Source organism: Rhinoderma darwinii, chromosome 3 (genome assembly GCF_050947455.1).
Source record: "Rhinoderma darwinii isolate aRhiDar2 chromosome 3, aRhiDar2.hap1, whole genome shotgun sequence".
NCBI classification, from domain to species: Eukaryota; Metazoa; Chordata; class Amphibia; order Anura; family Rhinodermatidae; genus Rhinoderma; species Rhinoderma darwinii.
This window is the reverse complement of record NC_134689.1, coordinates 126756630-126778799: the sequence shown is the minus strand read 5'-3', so window position 1 is coordinate 126778799 and position 22170 is coordinate 126756630. Positions and strand designations below refer to the sequence as shown.

Here is a 22170-nt window from a genome sequence, read left to right as displayed (position 1 = left end):
GTTTACAATTTGTGTAATGTGTGCGGTATGTGTCTAGTGTAAGCAGTGTGTACGGTATGTGTCAAGTGTCGGGTAAGTGTCTAGTGTATGAATGGTATGTGTCTCGTATGTGAGTGGTGTGTGCAGCATCTGTGCCAGGTGTGAGTAGTGCGTGTTTAACATGTGTCCTTGTTGTGGGTAGACAACGTGCGGCATATATCTAAGGTGTGAGTGGCGAGAGTGGAGGATATATCCTAGGTGTGAGTGCGCATATGTCATAGGTGTGAGTGGAAGATGTGTTCTAGGTGTAAGTGCGCGCGCATGAGTCATAAGTGTGGAGTGCATGCACGTGTGTTCTTGGTGTGAGTGCACATGTGGCCTAGGTGTGAGTGCACATGTGTTCTAGGTGTGATTGGTGTCCGTGCGCATGTGTCCTAGGTGTGAGTGGCACAAATGCAGCATGTTACCAGCCTGTGGGTTGCGTGTGTGCGTGTGTGTGTGTGGCTGAATTTAAAATTGAAATCATACTATTTATTTACAGTATGGTGATATTTTAGTATTGCGGAATGGTAAAATTTGAAATCATTATAAGTCAGTATTAGGCCATGATCACGCAATCAGGATTTGATTAGGACTAAGTCCCTGATTCCACACCTAAATCCCTTTCAAATCCACTCACATTCTGCATCCATTACAAATGAATGGGGTACAAAGTAGCCCATTCACATGCAGCGGAAAGAAGTCTGCTTGAGTTTTCATTATTCTGGTGTAAAAGCAGTGGATTTGTTGGTGTTGGCGGTATCAGGAACTATTCCTCTTTTCATTTACACCTGTTTTAATAAAGCTCCCCATGTCTTGTATAGCTGAAAGGTGGTCCCATGTACTCCAGCCCAACACTGGCGGATGCGTATGGCCTGTGTGATTAAAAATGCCAGGGCTGATTTTTAAGTCCCAGTCCGGCCCTGCACATGCCCATTACTTCAGTCCCACCACCCAGATCCTCTTGTAAATGCTATTGTGCAGGCCAGCCAATAAGAATCAGCGCACTACACGTAACTTCTTCAGACCGGTACTGAAGACATTAGGTGGACGGTCTAAGGCCTTATTCACACGAGTGTATTTCACGTCCGTGTTACGCGCGTTAAAACAACAGACGTCACACAAACCTATGAAATTCAATGGGGCCATTTAGACAGTGGGTTTCCGCTGCGTGAAACGCACTGCATATCCTATACTTGTGCATATTGCGCGCATCACGCACCCATTGAAGTCAATGGGTGCGTGAAAATCACGGACATCACACGGACGTCATCAGTGTGCTGTCCGTGATTCACACAACAGTTGTTAAAGAAATGAGAAAAACACCTCCTTCAGTTTTTTTTATGACGTAAAAAACGCGTGACATACTGATGACATAAACGAGTAAAAAACGCAGATGTCACACAGAACTGCAACACACGCAAAACGTTGCGTTTTTTTTACGCGCGCAAATCGGACACGCTCGTGTGTATAATGCCTAAGATGGAAATTTTAAAAAACCACAAGGGGGGGGGGGGTAACAAGTACTCTATGGACAAAAGTATTGGGGCACACCTCTTAATCATTGATTTCTTTAGTCCCCTTAATGACCGGGCCATTTTGCACGTTAATGACCAAGGATTATTTTTTGTTTTTCCACGGTCGCATTCCAAGAGTCGTAACTCTTTTTTTATTCCGTCGACATAGCCGTATAAGGGCTTGTTTTTTCCGGGACGAGTTGTATTTTGTAATTGTACCATTTTTAGATGCTTATAACATATTGATTAACTTTTATTAACTTTATTTTAGGAGAGAATTGAAAATAAGCAGCTATTCCAGCATTAATTTTCACGTTATAAATTTACGCCGTTTACTACGCAGCGTAAATAACATGTTAACTTTATTCTATGGGTCGGCACGATTACAGGGATACCAAATGTGTAAAGGTTTTATATGTTTTTTCTACGTTTGCACAATAAAAACCCTTTTAGAAAAAAATTACTTGTTTTTGCATCGCCGCGTTCCAAGAGGCGTAATTTTTTTATTTTTCCGTCGATGTGGCCGTACGTGGGATTGATTTTTGCGGGACAATGTGTAGTTTTCATTAGTACTATTTTGGGGTACATAGGACTTATAGATGAACTTTTATTTTATTTTTTATGGGGGGAATGGGAGAAAAGAGAGAATTTTGCCGTTGTTTTTTGCGTTTTCTTTGGACGCCATTCATCCGGTGGTTTAATTAATGTGTTCATTTTATTGGTCAAGTTGTGACGATCGCGGGGATACCATATATGTGTATGTGTGATTTGTTTTGACCGTTTTATTAAATAAAACCACTTTTGGGGGCAAAAAAGTAGTTTTATTTGACTTTGACTGTAATTTTTTTTATTATTTTTTTCACAAACTTTATTTAACGGTTTTACTTTTTTTTTTTTAGTCCCACCATGGGACTTCACTATGCGATATGCCGATCGCATATATAATGCTTTGGTATACTTCGTATACCAAAGCATTATTGCCTGTCAGTGTAAAACTGACAGGCAACCTGTTAGGTCATGCCTCCGGCATCGCATAACAGGCAGATGCTGAAGACAGACCTGGGGGTCTTTGTTAGACCCCCGGCTGTCATGGAAACCCGACGGCGACCCGCGATTTGTTTGCGGGTGCGCCGATCGGGTGACAGAGGGAGTTCCCCCCTCTGTCAAACACATTAAATGCCGCTGTCACTGTTGACAGCGGCATTTAATGGGTTAAACTGCCGGAATCGGCGCGTGCTTCGATTCCGGCAGTTGCAGCAGGAGCCAGGCTGTGTATAACAGCCGTGCTCCTGCCGCTGATCGCGTGGGTACAGTCTCAGTACCCGCGCCATCACAGGACGGATATATCCGTCCTCCTGCGCGAACTAGCAGCTGCTGAGGACGGATATATCCGTCCTTCGGCGTTAAGGGGTTAAAGAGCTCACTGAACTTGAGCGTGGTACTGTAATGGGATCGCACCGTTGCAAGAAGTCAGTTTGCGAAATGTCTTCCCTCCTAGATATTCCACGATCAATTGTGAGTTATATTATTGCAAATTGGAAACATTTAGGAACCACAGCAATTCAGCCACAAAGTGGCAGACCACATAAAGTTACAGAGTGGGGTCGTCGAGTGCCGAGACACATAGTGCTTATAAGTCGCCATCGCTCTGCTTACTCCATAACTGCAGAGTTCCAAACCTCATCTGGCATTAACATCTGCACGTAAATTGAGCCGGGAGCTTCATGGCATGGGGGGGGGGGGGGGGGGTGCTGGATAGAGTGGTGTAAAACACGTCACCACTGGATTCTGTGGAATGATGATTCCCCCTTCTCTGGAAGTCTGATGGACGAGTCTGGGTTTGGCAAACGTTACTGTCACGTCTGTGGGGTATGTGGACCCACTAGGCCGCTCCGTCGTAGAGGAGTAGCAGCTGGCCGACCAAAAGTCAATAACCGTCCCTAGGACAAGAGTACCTGGATAGGTGATCTTGCAAATACTCGGCTTGGCAGACAGTAGACTTAGCAGACACGTAGCGTAGCAAACAGTTGGCGCAAATGACACGTAGCATGGCAGATGACACTTGGCACAGATGATACGTAGTGTGGCAGATGACATTTGGCCCAGATAATACGTAGCGCAGAAGATGCACTTGACTCAGGAAAAATCAGTTACTGGATACGGGATACAGGATACGAGAACACTGGGAACAGAATACAACTAAGAGACAATTTTCTATACGAACATGGGTAGAAAACAACGCTCAGGCAAGGGGTGGAAGGGCAGAGCACTTTTTATAGTCCAGGGTAATTTGAGGATTGGTTAGGGAACTTTTTACCGGTTAGTACGCTGGCCCTTTAAGGCTGGGGATGAGCGTGCGTGCGCACTCTAGGAGAGGCTGCAGGGCCGCGTGTGCTGGCGCCTCCAGGGGGGAAGACGCCGGCATGAGCTCAGAGGTCTGCGGTCGCCAGTAGGTGAGAGAAGGTGGCGGTCCGTGGCCATTACAGTACCCCCCCCCCCCCTTACGACCCTCCGGCTGGTTCTCCGAGGCTTCCTGTCAGTGTGACTGTCACGTGACAATGACATTTAGAACACATTACACTACGTAGGTAGTGTAATGTGTTCTAGCAGCGATCAGAGCTGCAAGTCTAAGTGTCCCCTTGTGGGACAAGTAAAAAAAGAATAAAAATGTTTTTAAAAAGTGTAAAAATAAAAGTTAGAAGTGACAAACAAAAAATCCTTTTTTTGCTAAAAGTCTTTTATCATAGGAAAAAAATTAACACGTTAAAAAAAGTACACACATTTGGCATCACCGCGTTCGTAACGACCCCAACTATAAAACTGTAACATTATTTATCCCGCATGGTGAACACCGCAAAAAAAAATAAGTAAAAAGACAATGCCAGAATCACTATTTTTTGGTCACCACTCCTCCCAAAATATAGACTAAAAAGTGATCAAAAAGTCGTATGTACGCCAAAATAGTACCAATACAAACTACAACCCGTCCCGCAAAAAACAAGCCCTTGCACAGCTTTTTTGACTGAAAAATAAAAAAGTTATGGCTCTCAGAATATGGGGACACAAAAAAAATATATATTTTATAAATAAGTGATTTTATTGCACAAACGCTGCAAAACATAAAAACATTATATACGGTATCACTGTAATAGTACCGACCAGCAGAATAAAGTAAAATGGTCATTTATAGCCCAGGGTGAACGCCATAAAAAAAAAAAAGAATAAAAAACATTGTCAGAATTGATGTTTTTCGGTCATCTTGCTTGCCAAAAATGGAATAAAAAGTGATCAAAAAAATTGCATGTACCCCAAAATGGTACCAATGAAAACTACAGATTGTCCCGCAAATAATAAGCCCTCACACAGCTCTGGTGGAGAAAAAATAAAAAAAAGTTCTGGCTCTCAGAATATAGCAACGCAAAATGTGCAGTGTTCCAAAAGCGGATAAGAACGGGCGCCATTTATCAGTGCGACACTGGCCACATATCTGCAGATTATTATTTATTTCCCCCATTATTATACCCTCTTATTATGCCCTGATGTTCTCCGCGCAGATTACATATGCCCCCACATTATAAACTGAAATACCAGTAAAAAGCCAAACAGAACTAACAAGCTAAATCTGCGTGCCAAATGCTGCTCCCTTCCTTCTGAGCCCTACAGCGTGCCCAAAGAGCAGTTTACGTCCACTGATATGGCATCGCCATACCCGGGAGAACCCGGTTAATATTTTATGAGGTATTTGTCTTCAGTGGCACAAACTGGGCATAACATGTAGTGCACGAAAATGACATATCAGTGGAAAATTGTAATTTTCACTCTGCACCATCCACTGCACATTAACCCCCTTCGCGCACCACGACATAGCATGTCGTAGTGTGGGGGGTGATGTATGGAGCGGGCTCACGTGAAAAATAAAGAATTTAAAACTGCAAAATCACTGTTTTTTTGTCACCTTGGCTCTACCAAAAAAAATGTAATAAAAAGTGCTCAAAAAGTTGTATGTACCAAAAAATGGTACCAATTAAAACGACCGCTCGTTCCACAAAAAATAAGTCCTCACACCACTCTATTGACGGGAAAATAAAAAAGTTATGGCTCTTGGAAAGCGGGGAGGGAAAAATTAAAAAGGAAAATAAAAAAATGGTTTAGTCCGGAAAGGGTTAATTACTTTCTAATGAAAAACCATTTATGACCACATGTGGGGTATAGCCGTACTCGGGAGAAATTGCTTTACAAATGTTGGGTGGCTTTTTCCTCCTTTATCTTTTGTGAAATTGAATAAATTCAACATTTTAGTGGAAGAAATGTTGATATTCATTTTCACGGCCTAATTCTAATAAATCCTGCAAAAGACTTGTGGGGTCTAAATGCCCACAATACCCCTAGATAGATTCTTTAAGTGGTGTAATTTCCAAAATGGGGGTCACTTTTGGGGGGTTTCCACTGTTTTGGCCTCTCAGGGGCTTTGCAAATGCGACATAGCACCCAACAACCATTTCAGCTAAATTTGAGCTCCAAAAACAAAATAGCGCTCCTTCCCTTCTAAGCCCTGCTGTGGGTCAAACAGCAGTTTATTACCACATATGGCATATTTCCGTAATCGGGAGAAATTGTTTTACAAATTGGGGTGCTTTTTCTGCTTTATTCCTTGTAAAAAATAAAAATGGCTACCTTTTTTCAGAAAAAAAAGTAGATTTTTACCTTTACAGAATAACTCCAATGAATTCAGCAAAACAACTGTGGGGGTCAAAATGCTAACTTTACCCCTAGAAAAATTCCTTGAGTGTAGTTTCCAAAATGGGGTCACTTTTGGGGGGTTTCCACTATTTTGTTCCCTCCAGTGCATTGCAAACGTGACACGGCACTAAAAACTATTCCAGCAAAATCAGAAATCCAAATGGTGCTCCTTGCCTTCTGAGTCCTGCTGTGGGTCCAAACAGAAGTTTATTACCAAATATGGGGTATTGCTATAATTGGGAGAAATTGCTTTACATATGTTGGGGTGTTTTTTCTCTTTTATTCCTTGAAAAAAATAAAAATGTCTACGTTTTTTCAGAAAAAAAGTAGATTTTCATCTTCACATACTAATTCAAATACATTTAGCAAAAAAACTGGGTTAAAAATGCTAACTGGGGACACTTTTGGGGGCCTTTATTGTTTTGGCCCCACAAGACCTCTTCAAACCTGACATGGTACCTAAAATATATTCAAAAAAAGGAGGCCCCAAAATCCACTAGGTGCTCCTTTGCTTCTGAGGCCTGTATTTCAGTAAATTAGCGCACTAGGGTCAAATACGGAATATTTCTAAAAACTGTAGAATCTGGGCAATAAATATTGAGTTGCATTTCTCGGGTAAAACTTTGTGGTATAGAAAAAATGCATTACAAATGAATTTTGGCAAAAAAAAAATGAAATTCGTAAATTTCACCTCTACTTTGCTTTAATTCCTGTGAAACGCCTAAAGGGTTAAAACACTTTCTGAATGCTGTTTTGAATACTTTGAGGGATGCAGTTTTCAAAATGGGGTGATTTATGGGGACTTTCTAATATATAAGGCCCTCAAAGCCACTTCAGAACTGAACTGGTCCTTGTAAAAATAGCCTTTTGAAATTTTCTTGAAAATATGAGAAATCGCTGCCAAAGTTCTAAGTCTTATCAATGTTCAAAAAACGATGCAAACATAAAGTAGACATATGGGAAATGTGAACTAGTAACTATTTTGTGTGGTATTACTATCTGTTTTACAAGCAGATAGCATTTTTCTAAATTTAAATGTAATTTTTGCACATTGTCTCCAAATCTGTGTTTTTTTTACAAATTAATATTGAATTTATTGACCAAATTTTTTCACTAACAAAGTACAATATGTCACGAGAAAACAATCTCAAAATCATGGATAGGTAAAAGCATTCCCAAGCTATTACCACATAAAGTGACATGTCAGATTTAAAAAATCGTCTTCGTCCTGAAGGCCAAAACAAGCTCAGTCCTGAAGGGGTTAAGTCACAGTTCATACAGGAGGAAACATAGTCCACAACATCTCTAGGCAGCTTAGACCACCAGTAGTGACGAGAAATCAAGTCCCATGTTTTACGGACACCAGAGCGCCCAGCCAGTTTGGAATTGTGTCGACAGAGGAGAATTCTCTTCCTGTCTGCAGGACGAACAAAAGTCTTTCCAGTGGGAACGTCTCTAATTTGCAGAGGGTTAGCGGCAATAATCCTGGAAGGATCTGATATATTGAGGAATTTCCTTAGAGTCATCAGTTTCAAATGACTGAGACAGGGCATCAGCCTTCACATTTTTGTCTAAAGAATGGAAGTGGAGCAGGAATTGGAATCGGGCGATAAACAGTGACCATCTCGCTTGGCGAGGATTTAGTCATTGTGCAGACTGTAGGTACATAAGGATCTTGTGATCCGTATAAATGATGATAGGATGAATGGCGCCCTCCAGCAAGTGTCTCCCCTCCTCCAAGGCCAAATTGACGGCCAGTAACTCCCTATCCCTGATGGAGCAGTTGCACTCTGCAGGAGAGAATAGTTTGGAGAAGAAGCCACTGTCTTACCCTTGGAGTTTCTTTGAAAAAAAAAGTGCTCCAGCACCAACGAAAGACGCGTCAACCTCTAGATAGAACTGTCGAGACGCGTCAGGATGGTGAATAACTGTGGCTGAAGTGAAGGCGCTCTGAAGGCTGGTAAATGCTGACTCTGCCTCCAGAGGCCATACCTTTTTGTTCACTCCCTTTTTAGCGAGAGCAGAGATTGGCGCAGTCAGAGACGAGAAGTTCGGGATAAACTGCCGGTAGCAATTTGCGAATCCCAGAAATCGCTGTAAAGCCCGAAGGCCCTGTGGACGTGGCCACTCTAAGACGGACTTCACCTTCCCTGGATCCATCTTGAGTCCACGATCAAAGATAATGAAGCCCAGTAAGGGCAGAGAATTCCTCTCGAACACACACTTTTTGAGTTTAGCATATAGGCGATTCCCCCTTAACCGCAACATGACTTGGCAAACATGCTTTTAATGAGTAGTCAGATCTGGTAAGTAGATCAGGATGTTGTCCATATACATCACCACACAGACATACAGTAGATCCCGGGAAGATGTTGTTTACGAATTCCTGGAAGACAGCTGGAGCATTACACAGTCGAAAGGGTATCACGAGATATTCGTAGTGGCCGTCTGGGGTGTTGAACGTGGCTTTCCACTTGTCACCTTTGCGGATACGGATCAAGTTATAAGCCCCACGTTCATCCAGCTTTATGAAAATCTTGGCCCCACAAATTCTGTTGTCAGGATTAGTGGCAAAGGGTACTTGTTTTTGACTGTGATTTGCTTCAAACCTCGGTAATCAATACATCGTCGAAGAGATCCATCTTTCTTCTTCATGAAGAATCATCTGGCTCTGGCCGGGTAAGATTTCCGGATGAATCTTCTCAAGGTTCTCCTTGACGTAAGCCAACATGGCCTGGGTCCCTGGCAAGGAGAGGGGATAGACTCGTCCAGGATTTTAACCACTGTTTTGTGGGTCACTTGGTAGAGGATAGTTACTGATTTTATGCCACTACTCAAATCCCGTAATTAATTTTTTCTTTTTTTAGTTGTAGAAAGTAAAAAATTATTTTTATACCCCTAGATGAATACTTTGGGGGTTCTATGTTTCTACAGCCAGTCATTTTAGAAGCATTCCAAATGTACTTCTATTACAAAATATCTACAGAACAGTAAAGGTGGCAAATCTCATCCTGCTTAGATAAACCCTGCTGTCTGACCATACAATAAAAAAGTAAAACATATTGGGTAGCCCTGAACATAAGAGCTGTAGCAGAATGTGAACAGGGATTCTATTTCCCAGTAGTCTGTACTGTGTGAAATGTTTTGCACGTTAATATTTTTCTGCCATATTCAAATAAATAAAAATAAAAAAACAAACCCTAAGAACTGAAGACAGGTCTAACATGTATGTAAATGCACTGGGGTGTCTAAGTGTTTAAATTGAGTGGTTTTGCATTTCTTCTAATTCAAATTCTAATATACGGAGAAAAAAAGGGGAAAAAAATGGGAGATGGCGCTCCTATAAGGCAATAACGTAGGGACCACAGGTTTCAATAGAACAGAGTTCAGAGATTGTGAAGTGATGGCTCACCTTTTTGGGTTGTGCTGGTTCATCGGCACAACTTCATTTTGTTACATGATGAGTCTAAGACTCTAAAACCCAGTTTGCTTGGCCTTAGGAGATGACACCGGGTATAGGCTTAACACAGGTTTCCCCTTGTCTTGAAAAATATGGTTAGGTTGAACAAATTCTCCTTTTTTTCAGGTGATCCTGTGGCAGTAGTTTTTCAATGGAAGGTATTCATTGAATCTTTATCCTGGGGTAAATACCTTCCATTGAAAAACCTCTAACACAGAAGTGCCTGAAAAAAAGGAGAATTTTTTTAACTTAACCTTATTTTAATGCAAATTGTATGCCTTTACACTGCAATATATGAAATGCAAACTTGCATTTTTGGACACTAGAGTTGCCTAAAACCAAGATCACACATTTAGTGTCCCTGTATTCAGGACAAATGCAAATATATACTAAAAAACATTTGTTTTTGAAATAACTATTTATTTGGAAGCTGCTACACTTAAAATAATGAAAATTTGATATTTTATTTGTTCATTATATATCAATGCATATCACCAAATGAAAGCCCCACTTGTGCTGAAAAAGCTGTGAAAGAAAAAATCACAGGAATATATAAATCATGTACAAAGTTATATAGCACTTTAAAATTGACAGTTACATTTCAGTAAGCCAGAAAAAAAGTTTGCGGTATCCTCCAACAACACAGAGGGGTAAGGACCGATGCCAGCTGAGTCCAGAACCCACAGGTGCAGAGCCAATGAGGATGGGCTGAAAAGATAAAGTGTACATGGTAAACACTCTCCATGTAAATAACAGGCAGATGGTATCATTATGATAAACTTGTTTAGGTTGAATACAGCTGTTGTTATGGAGTATCATGAATGGCGGACAGTAGTTTTTAAGGAAATTTAAAGCAGTTCTCTGGGACTTAAAGAGGTTTTCCCATGAGAGACATTTATGACCTATCCACAGGATAGGTCATAAATGTCAGATAGATGTGGGACCCGCACCTATCTCTAGAATGGGGCCCCCCAAGCCCCGTTCTAGCTTTGTCTGATCTCGTGGACTCCCGGCCACTTCCTGGCTATATGGTCGGGAGTTACGAAAACAGCGTAGCTCGCTGAGCTACGCTGTTTCCGTAACTCTCATAGTAGTGAATGGCAGTTACGGAAGAAGCGTAGCATGCAAGATGTGCTGTTTACGTAACTTCCATTCATTTCTATGGGACTTACGAAAACAGTGTAGCTCAGCGAGCTACGCTGTTGACGTAGCTCACAACCATATAACCTTTTTCATGGTCAGAATTCACCTCATTAAGCCGCAATACAGTGCGGCTGAATGGGGCTTAGGGGGCCCCGTTCTGGAGATAGGTTTGGATCCCAGAAGTGGGACCCGCATCTATCTGACATTTATAACATATCCTGTGGATATGCCGTGAATTTCCCTCATGGGAAAACCCCTTTAAACATTAATGGCCTATGTAATTCTTTATTGCCTGCTCAATTTTCACAATTTGATAATCCGCACAATGCTCATATTTCCACAGTATCGTCCTGTATACATTGCTGCAGATTTTGCCATGTCTGAATATGGCCTTACAGCCATCTTACAAAATAGTATTCGTTTTTTGTCTTACATGTGGGTGCCCTAAATGATGGATGAGAAGTTGAGTGTTCATCTTTCCTGGACATCCAGTAGTTGCAAATAGATTTTCATTGCATTTGGACCACCTACAAGAAAATTCATATTAAAAAAAATACCAGTAATTGTGGGTTTTAAAATGAATAAACAATAAATCTATTACAAATAATATTAAGCAATAATAATTGTAGTAGACTAATGGCTTTATCAACAAGCAAGCTCCTTCTACAGACACGTGTATGTCCCTTATTGGGTAAGATATTCAAACTATATTAGCAGAAACTCATTATTTATAGAGCTCTCTCTAAGCTAGGAGGAGGTAAAAGGCTGCAGTAATTCAAGTCTCCTCCTACTCTGCCCCATATTGAAATGAATGAGTGTGTAGTCTACACATAAATAAAGCTAATAAACAGAGCACAAATTGTTTTTCTCCAGATTAGGCTATGTTCACATTTGCGTCAACAAAAGAGAGAAGCATGCAGCGATAATTTTGTCTGCCAAAACAATACGTATGCCATAACGGAAAGTCAATGGGTTCCGTCTGGCGACTGATGCAGCACCTTCCAATATTTTAATTTCTAGCAGAACAATGTAAACCCTGACGCAAATGTGAACGAAGCCTAAAAGACTTCAATTTACACACAGGCACAGGTTTTATGTTCATCACTGGAGGTACATTTAAATGAAAGAATCCTGCATATCCTAAAAATCTTTCAAATATAGTATAATTTAACAGAAGAGCTCTGCTCTAACTGGTGAATTTACAGCAAAGCCATGGACATAAAACGCAAGAATAGATATAAGCACCCTCCCACAAGTGACTGGCAGCCTGCTGTGTATATATGCAAATATACATGATAGCTGTCAGTTAATGGTGAGAGGGGCTTACATAGGGCAGCATAGTATGATGACAGATCCACTTTAATTTTTACGTATGTATTATTAACAGTACAATAGTCACTGCAATGAAACTTCAGACAACTGTATCATTCTATGTCATGGCTAGATGATGTATGCAGGACAAGTGATAGAAAAAACAAAAGTAAAAACTGTAAAAAGGTAAAACATACTTGAAGCATTTCGCTCGGTCAACGTGTACAGGCTTATTATCTTGAGGGTAACTAAAAAAAACAAAATATATTATTACTATTAATAAATATAATAAGTGAGCTTATTTCAGATATTAAGTGTTTTCCTATAATTAATGGGGTTGCCTCCTTTTACGGTAATACAGGGAATCTCGCGATCTGAACCCCCTATAATAGCCAGAGCCGCTGCAAATACTCTATTACTTGGACATCCCCTGTTCTGCTACCGTTTTCACCTGCAAATAGCTGATTGCGCAGGATTTTGCTGCTAGTACCTCCAGCAAACTGTTATTGATGAGTAGACTGATCGTTTGTAAGTTTTACACAGTGACCATCAAGTTGATTTGTTTAATACATGGATGTGTGGTCACCTAGACTCTGAGTAAGAGCTGCTCTTTTTAGTGACCCTCCTAAAAAAAACATCATGTTTGGAGTCATTGTCCATTTGGAAGACCCATCTGCACTCAACCTTTAACTGATGTCTTGAGATGCTTCTTCAATCTTTCCCAAAAATGTTCCTTTATACCAATGGTCGTTATGGGCAAACCGTATTCTTTGTTTCATTAGACCAGAGGATATTTCTCTAAAATGTAAAATCTTTGTCCCCATGTGCACTTGCAAACTGTAACCTGGCTTTTTTTATGGCGGTTTTTGGAGCAGTGGCTTTCTCCTTGCTGAGTAGCCTTTCAGGTCAGGTTGATATAGGACACATTTTACCGCTGATATAATTTTGTACCCGTTTCCTCCAGCAAATTCACAAGGTCGATTGCTATTGTTCTTGGATGGATTTGAATCCAAAGTATGTTCATCTCTAGGAGACGGAACGGTATGGATGCATGGTTCCATAGTGCTTAAACTTGCATATTATTGTTTGAACAGATGAACGTGGTACCGTCAGGCTTTTGGAAATTGCTCCTAAAAATGTGGCAGACTTGTAGAGAAGAAACCATGATTTATCAGACCAGACTACCATTTCCATTACTCCATGGTCCAGTTCTGATGCTCATGTGCCCATTGTAGGCACTTTCGGCAATGGACAAGGTTCTGCTTGGGTACTCTGACCGGTCTGCAGCTATGCAGCAAGTTGCAACACACTGTGGTTTCTGACACCTTTCTATCATAGCCAGCAACTTGTGCTACAGTAGCTCTTCTTTGGGGTCTGACCAGACAGATGGGCCTTCGCAACCCATGAATATCTCTCAACCTTGGATGCACACGACCCTGCTGCCAGTTCACCAGTTGTACTTCCTTGGATTACTTTTGGTAGATACTAACCCCTGCATACCAAGAACACCAAAAGATCTGCCATTTTGGAGATGTTCTGACTCTAGCCATCACAATGTGGTCCTTGTCAAAGTCACTCAGATACCTATGCTTGCCCATTTTTACTGCTTCCAACACATTATATATCCCATCCCTTGTCATGTGCCATTGTAACGAGATAAGAAAATGTTATCTACTTTACCGGCCAATGGTTTAAATGCGTATGTGTAATGGAAGGTCGTAGAATTGGTCACTAACCTGGAGCGTGGCATCTCCCAAATTACCCAGTTATTCCCTGCAACTGCTCCTACTCGGAATGTATTTTGTAAGCACCAGTCTGCAGACATGAGGGGCATCTGCAAGGACTCAAGTGACAGAATGGCTTGTTGTCTAGTCATATCATAAATACGTATTATGCCTGTCTTCTCTGCTACCATCAGCTGGAAGAAAAGAGGAATATTATGTTACAACATGAATATGAAAGACAAAAATAAGAAAAAGAAATAAGTGATAAAACTTCAGATGTATCTAGGAGAACATGCCTATTCTGAATGGACTGGGCATATCATTGAAACAAAACTTGGGTAATTTCATATGACTAATACACTGTCAAGTTTGAGTTAGGCGGGATTCACACGACCGGGTCGGGTCCGAGCCCGAGTGCCGGCCGGTAAAATCGGCCATTCTGCCCGGCCGGTTTGCATAAAGTTATGCATCCGTGCCGGGCCGGGCAGATCCGGACAGTGACATCAGCGGCAGCTCCTGAAGGGGAATCCCCATGTGTTCGGGGATTCCGCTTCAGGAGTTTCCCCTGATGTCACTGCCCAGATATGGACAGAGACATCAAGCGCTCTGTCCAGGAGCGGAATCCCCGAACACACGGGGATTCCGCTCCTTCAAGGAGCTAAAGTGCGGCTAGCACATAGCAGAGCGGGGAGATACCTCCCCGCTCTGCTATAGTGGCGTCGCTGCAGTAGTAGCAGCCGCAGCAGCTGCTGCTACTAGCGGCGCCATCTAAGGTGTCGCCGAGCCAGGGTGCTTTTAACAAGCAGGGGAAGGGAGCCAGCGCAGCGCTCCCTCCACCTGCTGTACACCCCGGCCCTGCAACAGTGTGCAGCGATGCCATTCGTCAGAATGGCATCAACTCCTCCTCCTCACATGCACTCTGCGCTGTGAGGAGGAGGAGATAGAGCGCAAGCGCCGGGAAACCCGGCCATCACTCGGAACACATTCCGGTGATGGCCGTGTAATACCCGGCCCCATAGACTTCTATGGGAGCCGGGCGGCCGGGTGTCCGGGCAAAGATAGAGCATGTCCTATTTTTTGACGGCCGGATTTTCCGGCCGTCAAAAAATCGGTCGTGTGAATAGCCCCATTAGGGGTCTATCATTCCTAATGCAGCCGGGTGCCGGCCGATTTATGAACGGCCGGCACCCGGACGGGAAACCCTGCCGTGTGAATGAGGCCTTAATGATTTTGAAAGTCAGAATAGCTTAACATGTTGCAATATTGTATATAGGTAAACAACCAAAAAACAAATGTAAATAAAAATTTAAAAAGTGGATGAACCCATTATACATCAGTAGTGGAAAAACAGATCTGTCATGGATCCATTCCAGGTGTGAAAATCCATTCGGCTAAATTTACCAAGCACAATTTGGTGCAGTTTTTTTTTTAATAAGTCAAAGCCAGAAGAGATCATAAAGAGAGGAAGTATCAAATAGGAACTTATACTACTCATCTTATTTGCATCTAATCCTGGTTTTGGCTAGGAAACAAACATTGCACTCAAACAAACTGCATTGTGTGAAAGCAGCCCAATTTCAAATCCAATATATAATACACAATAAATAATACAGTACCTTATGAAAGTATTCACCCCCTTGGAGTTTTTCTTTAAACTCGCTTTATTGACAAATACATTGAAAATATGAACATTGCAAGTTCAGCAAGGATATAAAATTAGCATACAAATCTGTTACATGTAAGAAATAGGGTTACATGGAGTATAATAAATCACCACAGGAGAACGTTTCTTAACAGGATATACTAACAAATCATAGTATAGAACCATCAATAAGAATAATTCTAGGTCCCCTGCAGGAGAAGAGAAAGTAGTCTCATAGAACCGCTTACCCGCTTTATCTATGGTAGATGCTCTATAAAACAGTTTCAGGCTAGTATCAACAGCTTAAACCGATTAGGCGGGGTATAAAGAATATGCTTATGTATTAATAGGAAAAGGCGCTACAAAGGAGCAGGTGCAGCAGCAGTGCCTACTAGTACTCCCTGTAATGCGGTTCTCAAGCACGGGGAATTAAGCCATAGATGCATATCTCTTCAAATTTAGATGGACACCCTCGAATTCTATAAATAATAGCCTCAAACTGGAGAATTTGGTTGACTTGACTTTTCCACATACTAATGGTAGGTGGGGCTGGATTGTACCATTTCAGTGCTATGTATTTTCTGTTTGCAAATAATGATTCCTGTAGTAAAATGCGTGAATAATTAGTCCTCTCAATCTCCTGCAGATGGCCTAACAAGCAAAGCTCTGGAGAGCATTGCACCTGAACATAAAGGAGCTCAGATACGAAAGTAGTAATCTGACGCCAAGACCTTGTAATCGGCTCCACATCATGAGCCAATATATAGCTGTATCATTTTGTTGTTTACGGCAGGTGATACAGGTAAATGTGATTCTAAATACATCAAATATATTTGCCTCAGTGAGGGTTGCATAGCCTGAGACCAGCTTTTCGCAGCATTGACTAATATTTTTGTGTTTGCGTGCTGCAACCGCCTTCTTCAAACCCCGCCAAAGATTTTTCTATGGGGTTCAAGTCAGGTGACTGTGACGGCCACTTCAGAATCTTCCAGGACTCTTCTAAAACCAAGTCTTGGGGGGATGTTGAGGTATGCTTGGGGTCATTATCTCGTTTGAAACTCCAATGAAGTCCAAGCTTCAGCTTCCTTACAGAAGACATGATGTTTGGACTATTTTGTCAGGTTCATTACATAAAATAACATTTAAAATCTATTTTAATTCCAGGTTGTAACGCAACAAAACAGAAAAAACATCAATGGGGTAAAAACTTTCGCAAGGCACTGTATACAAATGCTGATTATACATTGTACAGATTGGGAGATGTTAACACTGCAGAAAATCATAAGCCTGCAGAGGTCAGTGAAAATGTCTTATTTAGTAACATTTTGGAAACTTCTTAGGTATGGTATACTTTACTGAAAACTTGCAGAAAAAAATAAATAAAAAGCTGTATCCTCTATTCTTATTTATGTTTTTACTTTGCAATGTGTGAAAAAATTTACTGACATTCTCTTTCTATAAAGATGTATTTGAAAAACAATGGGTGAGATTGATCAATAGTGTTGTAAGATGCACAAATTTTCGGCAAAAATGGTACAAATTGGGCCGAATTTATCAAAACTTTATGAAACTTTTATTATATATGAAACTTTTATTATATATAGATATATATTTATTTCTAGGCAAGTTAGATACAATTCTAAGAAATGTATCTAACAATTTATCAAACAATAGTTTGTGCTATAAATTTGTGCATTTTACAACTCCCCTTAGCCACACACCTTTTTCTCAACCCTTTTCGAAACTTTCGAGGTGGACTATTAAACTATTATTATTTATTTAAAAAAATTCAAGGGTGTACATGGCCTTTAAAAAGGGTCTAAACACAAATTTGTAGAACTGCATGTACTTTTTTTTTATTTTGTTTAGTAAATCGCCCCCAGTGTGTTCAGACATTTCTTATTTTAATACAAATCATAATAGATTATTGAGCAACTAAATAGTAGTAAATTAATTGAGGGGAATATAAAGCAAACAAATTCAAACCTTGTAAGCTTCTAGTGGATGCCAAACCACACTCATTCCAGGGGACCGCAGCATAAACATTGCAATTTGGTTACCAGCTAAATCCCAAATTCTGATAAAATAAACAAATTTAATACAAAATAAAGGCATACAACATATTACAGATTATTTATTCAAAGCCTGATTTTTATTTTCTTCTTTTAAAGGAACACTAAACACACACAAAAATAATAATTCCCAGAAATTCCTCCCATTAGGCTAAGTTCACACGTAGAAGAAATGCTGCAGATTTTCTTTCTGTATTTGCAGAAAAAAAATCTGCAGCAGAATACAGTAGAAGCATAGTGGATAAGATTTGGACAAATCTTATCCACATGCTGTGGAAATTGAACTGCAGTGCAAATTTTTTAATTCATCGCGTGTCAATTTCTGCTGTGGAAAGTGCATGGATTTGTTGTGGATTTTCTCTATTGAATTCAATTGGGAAATAAAAAAAAATTCTGCAGATTCCCTGTGGATCAGAAGCAAAGTCTGCAAGGTCTGGACAATTTAAAACAAAAAAGGCAGTTTAAAATACAAATATGAAAAAAACTCTTTATCTACCTTCCCGAATTTATGCCAATCCCTTGGTAACGCTAGTCTGGTCCCCCGTTGATCCCTGTATCCTGGCCTCCAGTGAGGACGTGTCAAGTAGGCAACTGACCGCTGCAGACAATCACAGGATGAAGCGATCAAATATGACGACACGTTATCGCTGAGAGCCAAGGTGCACAATCGGCAGGGGATCAGGATAGCGTTACCAAGGGAGCGGCAGCACATTCTAATTTGAGTATGCTGCTTTTTTAAAATTATTTTAGCCCATTTGCAGGAGAAAATCCGCAAGCAAATCTGCACTATTTAGTGTGGATTTGCCTGTGGCTCCCTTTGGATTTTTTTTTAGCTATATACTGTTCTTCTGTGGGGCCTGAATCCCCTGAAACACTACAACCACACAAAGATCGAGGTCATTTACAAAAGTAGACCCCACCCCAAGGTTTTCATCAAAGCGTTTAGCTTAGTTTGAGAAAGTCTAGCTTTCGTAAGAAATTTACTGGAAGATGGGACAAATAAATTAGCATTTTTTTTTTTGTCAAATGCTTCATTTTAAACAAGCCCTTTTTACACACAGTATGGACAAATGGGTAAAATTCATCTAATTTAACACTCCGCATACACAGAAGTAGTAGATACCCAATATGTGTGGTGCTATATTTACTGTGGAAAGACCCAGCATGAAAGGAGGCTTTTTGGGTCCACCAATTCTGCAGACGATTTTTATAGTCGCATACAATTTTCTGCGGGCCCTGAGAACTCCGATTCTGACCACAACATGGCGTATGGCTCATAAGCACTATACAACCTCTGCGCCATAATGTCTATAGATAACTAAATGTAAGAAACATAACTAAAAGAAATGTAACTTTTTATATATATATATATATATATATATATATATATATATATGTGTGTGTGTGTGTATGTATATATATATATATATATATATATATATCTATAAAAATATATATATATAATTTTTTTCTTGTGACCCAACATGCTAAGCCGTAATTGAAATGTTAAACGCAAATATATATATATATATATATATATATATACACACACACACACACACACACACACACACACACCTTATGTAGCCTAAAGTACTGGGACACCCCTCTTAAATTGAATTCAGGTGTTTTATTCAGTCCCATTGCTACAAGTGTATAAAATCCATCACCTAGCCATGCAGTCTGACTTTACAAACATTTGTGAAAGAAAGGGTTGTTCTAAGGAGCTCAATGAATTCCAATGTGGTACTGTAATAGATTGTCACCGTTGCAACAATTCAGTTTGTGAAATTTCTTCCCTCCTATTTAGGGCTGGGCGACTTTCTGTGGTATAGAAAAAAAATGTATTACAAATGAATTTTGTAAAAAAAAAAAATTGAATTTGTAAATTTGACCTCTACTTTGCTTTAATTCCTGTGAAACGCCTAAAAGGTTAAAACACTTTCTGAATGCTGTTTTGAATACTTTGAGGGGTGCAGTTTTCAAATTTGGGTGATTTATGGGGACTTTCTAATATTTAAGGCCCTCAAAGCCACTTCAGAACTGAACTGGTCCTTGTAAAAATCGCCTTTTGAAATTTTCTTGAAAATATGAGAAATCGCTGCTAAAGTTCTAAGCCTTGTAACGTCTTAGAAAAATAAAAGAATGTTCAAAAAACGATGCAAACATAAAGTAGACATATGGGATATGTTAATTAGTAACTATTTTGTGTGGTATTACTATCTGTTTTACAAGCAAACACATTTAAATTTTGAAAGATGCACGTTTGTGCAAATTTTCTCCAAATCTTGGTGTTTTTTACAAATAAATATTGAATTTATCAACCAAATTTTTTCACTAACATAAATTAAAATATGTCACGCGAAAACAATCTCAGAATCACTTGGATAGGTAAAAGCATTCCGGAGTAATTACCACATAAAGTGACACGTGTCAGATTTGAAAAATCGGCTTCGCCCTGAAGGCCAAAACAGGCTCAGTCCTGAAGGGGTTAATATATTTTTTGTTTTCTGAGTTGCGTTTTTTGCGGCGGGATTGCTGCGAATCAGCCGCAAAACAAATCAACAACTGCTATTTGATGCGGGATTTACATCCCTATTGAATTCAACTAATCCCGCAAAAAGAAAAAAGTCCCCATACAGCTATGTCGACGGAAAAATAAAAATGTTATAGCTCTTTGAATGGGACTATATAAAAAAAAAAAAAAGCTTGGCCACATATAGTGCCATAGTGCCCACATACAGTGGCACAGAGCCCACATCGAGTGACAGTGCCCACATACAGTGGCACAATGCCCACATCTAGTGACAGTGCCAGCCCCCCATATAGTACCACACATGCTTGCAGATAGCACCCCCACCACCTCTTGTAGATCACCCTTCCACCCCCCTTGTAGATCGCAGAACCACCCCTTGTAGATTGCAGCACCAACCCCCCCTCCCTTGTAGATCCACCCCCACATGTAGGTCACACTCCCACCTCCCCTTGGAGATCGCACACCCACCCCCTTATAGAACCCACCACCGCCCCCCCACCCTTGTAGATTGTACCCCCACCCCCCTTGTAGATATCGCCACGGTAGCTCCCATCAGGAGCTGAATCCCATGCCACTACAGCTCCTAGTGGCAGCTACAGTGGTGCTATCTACAAGAAGGGGGGGGGGGGTGCTGCGATCTACAAGGAGGGATAGTATCTACAGGGCGGTGTGGCTATAAACTAGGAGTCCCTGCTTCCCGACGGAACTACTGTTCCTTACTGTATTATTTTGTTCAGTACAGAACAGTAGTTCCGTGGCGAAGCAGGAACAGAACGGGGCGCAGCTTGTCAGATGGGACAGACCAGGCATTGACGTGGCGGTGTTTCCACCTGCAGCACGGCGGCGCCACTAAAGAATCGATTCAATGATTCTGTTAAAAAACAGAATCGTTAGAGGCCTTGAGGGCGAATTAATCAAATTAATTTGATTAATCGCCCAGCCCTACTCCTAGATATTCCACGATTAACTGTAAGCAATATTATTGCTTTGGAGTGACAAATTACGCTTCTCTATCTGGCAGTCTGATGGATAAGTCTAGGTTTGGTGAATAAAAGGAGAACGTTACCTGCCTGACTACATTGTGCCAACTGTAAAGATTGGTGGAGGAGGGATAATGCTATGGGGTTGTTTTTCAGGGGTTGGCCTAGGCCCCTTAGTTCCATTAAAGGGAAATCTAAATGCTGCAGAATACCAAGGCATCTTGGACAATTGTACGGTTCCAACTTTGTGGGAACAGGTTGGGGAAGGCCCTTCTCTGTTCCAGGATGCCCTTCTCTGCCCCAGTGCACAAAACAAGGTCCATAAAAGGCATGGTTGGATAGGGGAATTTGGTGTGGTAAAACATTTATTAAAATACAAATATTTATTTATCTAGAACCTTATTTATTCACAATCTAGAGTGCTGCGTCTACTTTTTGCTTCTGTGTGTGTATATATATATATATATATACATATATATATACATATACATCTATATATACACACACACACACACACACACACACACACACACACACACACACACACACTGAATACCTACAGGAGCTTTTATAACATCCCATTTTAAATCCTCAGGCATTAATGTGAAGTTGGTACCCCCCCCCCTTTGCAGCTAAAACAGCTCCCATATTTTTCGTCTGGGGTCTGAATTAGATAAGGGTTCTTTATTATTCTGCATACAGACCAGAACTATTTTTTTTACAGGGATAGTGATTTATAAGTACTTGCGTATTTATTGTTTTTAGCCTTTATTCGCTTTTGAAAAGAGTTAATTGGTAGAAGCTCCCCGAGAGATTTTTTTTGTTCACGGGTACCCTAAGTTTAAGAGGTTGGAAATCACTGCTTTAGAGTCTTGAATTAATTAACCTTTGAATCCGATTTGGCTGGAACTACAATACACTGTCATTTATGTATGCACATTGTATTACAGTCTTACTGTTCCCAAAGTCCATATGCAATATATGCGTGCCATCCACACAGCGTTTTGTTGAAGCTGAATCTGCCTCT

The 22170-nt window shown here is 40.6% G+C and overlaps 1 protein-coding gene across 3 annotated transcripts in view; it reads right to left on the bottom strand.

Annotated features, from left to right (window-relative positions):
* Window positions 1-10134: 10134 nt before the first annotated feature.
* Window positions 10135-22170, bottom strand: part of NUP37 (nucleoporin 37) — a 58585-nt gene continuing 46549 nt past the window's right edge. For all 3 annotated transcript variants that reach the window (XM_075856685.1, XM_075856683.1, XM_075856684.1), the window contains exons 6-10: window positions 17542-17632; window positions 13926-14107; window positions 12387-12437; window positions 11312-11405; window positions 10135-10443 (exon numbers count right to left, since the gene is read on the bottom strand). In XM_075856685.1, coding sequence (XP_075712800.1) covers window positions 10330-10443; window positions 11312-11405; window positions 12387-12437; window positions 13926-14107; window positions 17542-17632 — 532 coding nt within the window. In that variant the 3' untranslated portion in view covers window positions 10135-10329. The remainder of the gene's footprint in view (window positions 10444-11311; window positions 11406-12386; window positions 12438-13925; window positions 14108-17541; window positions 17633-22170) is intronic.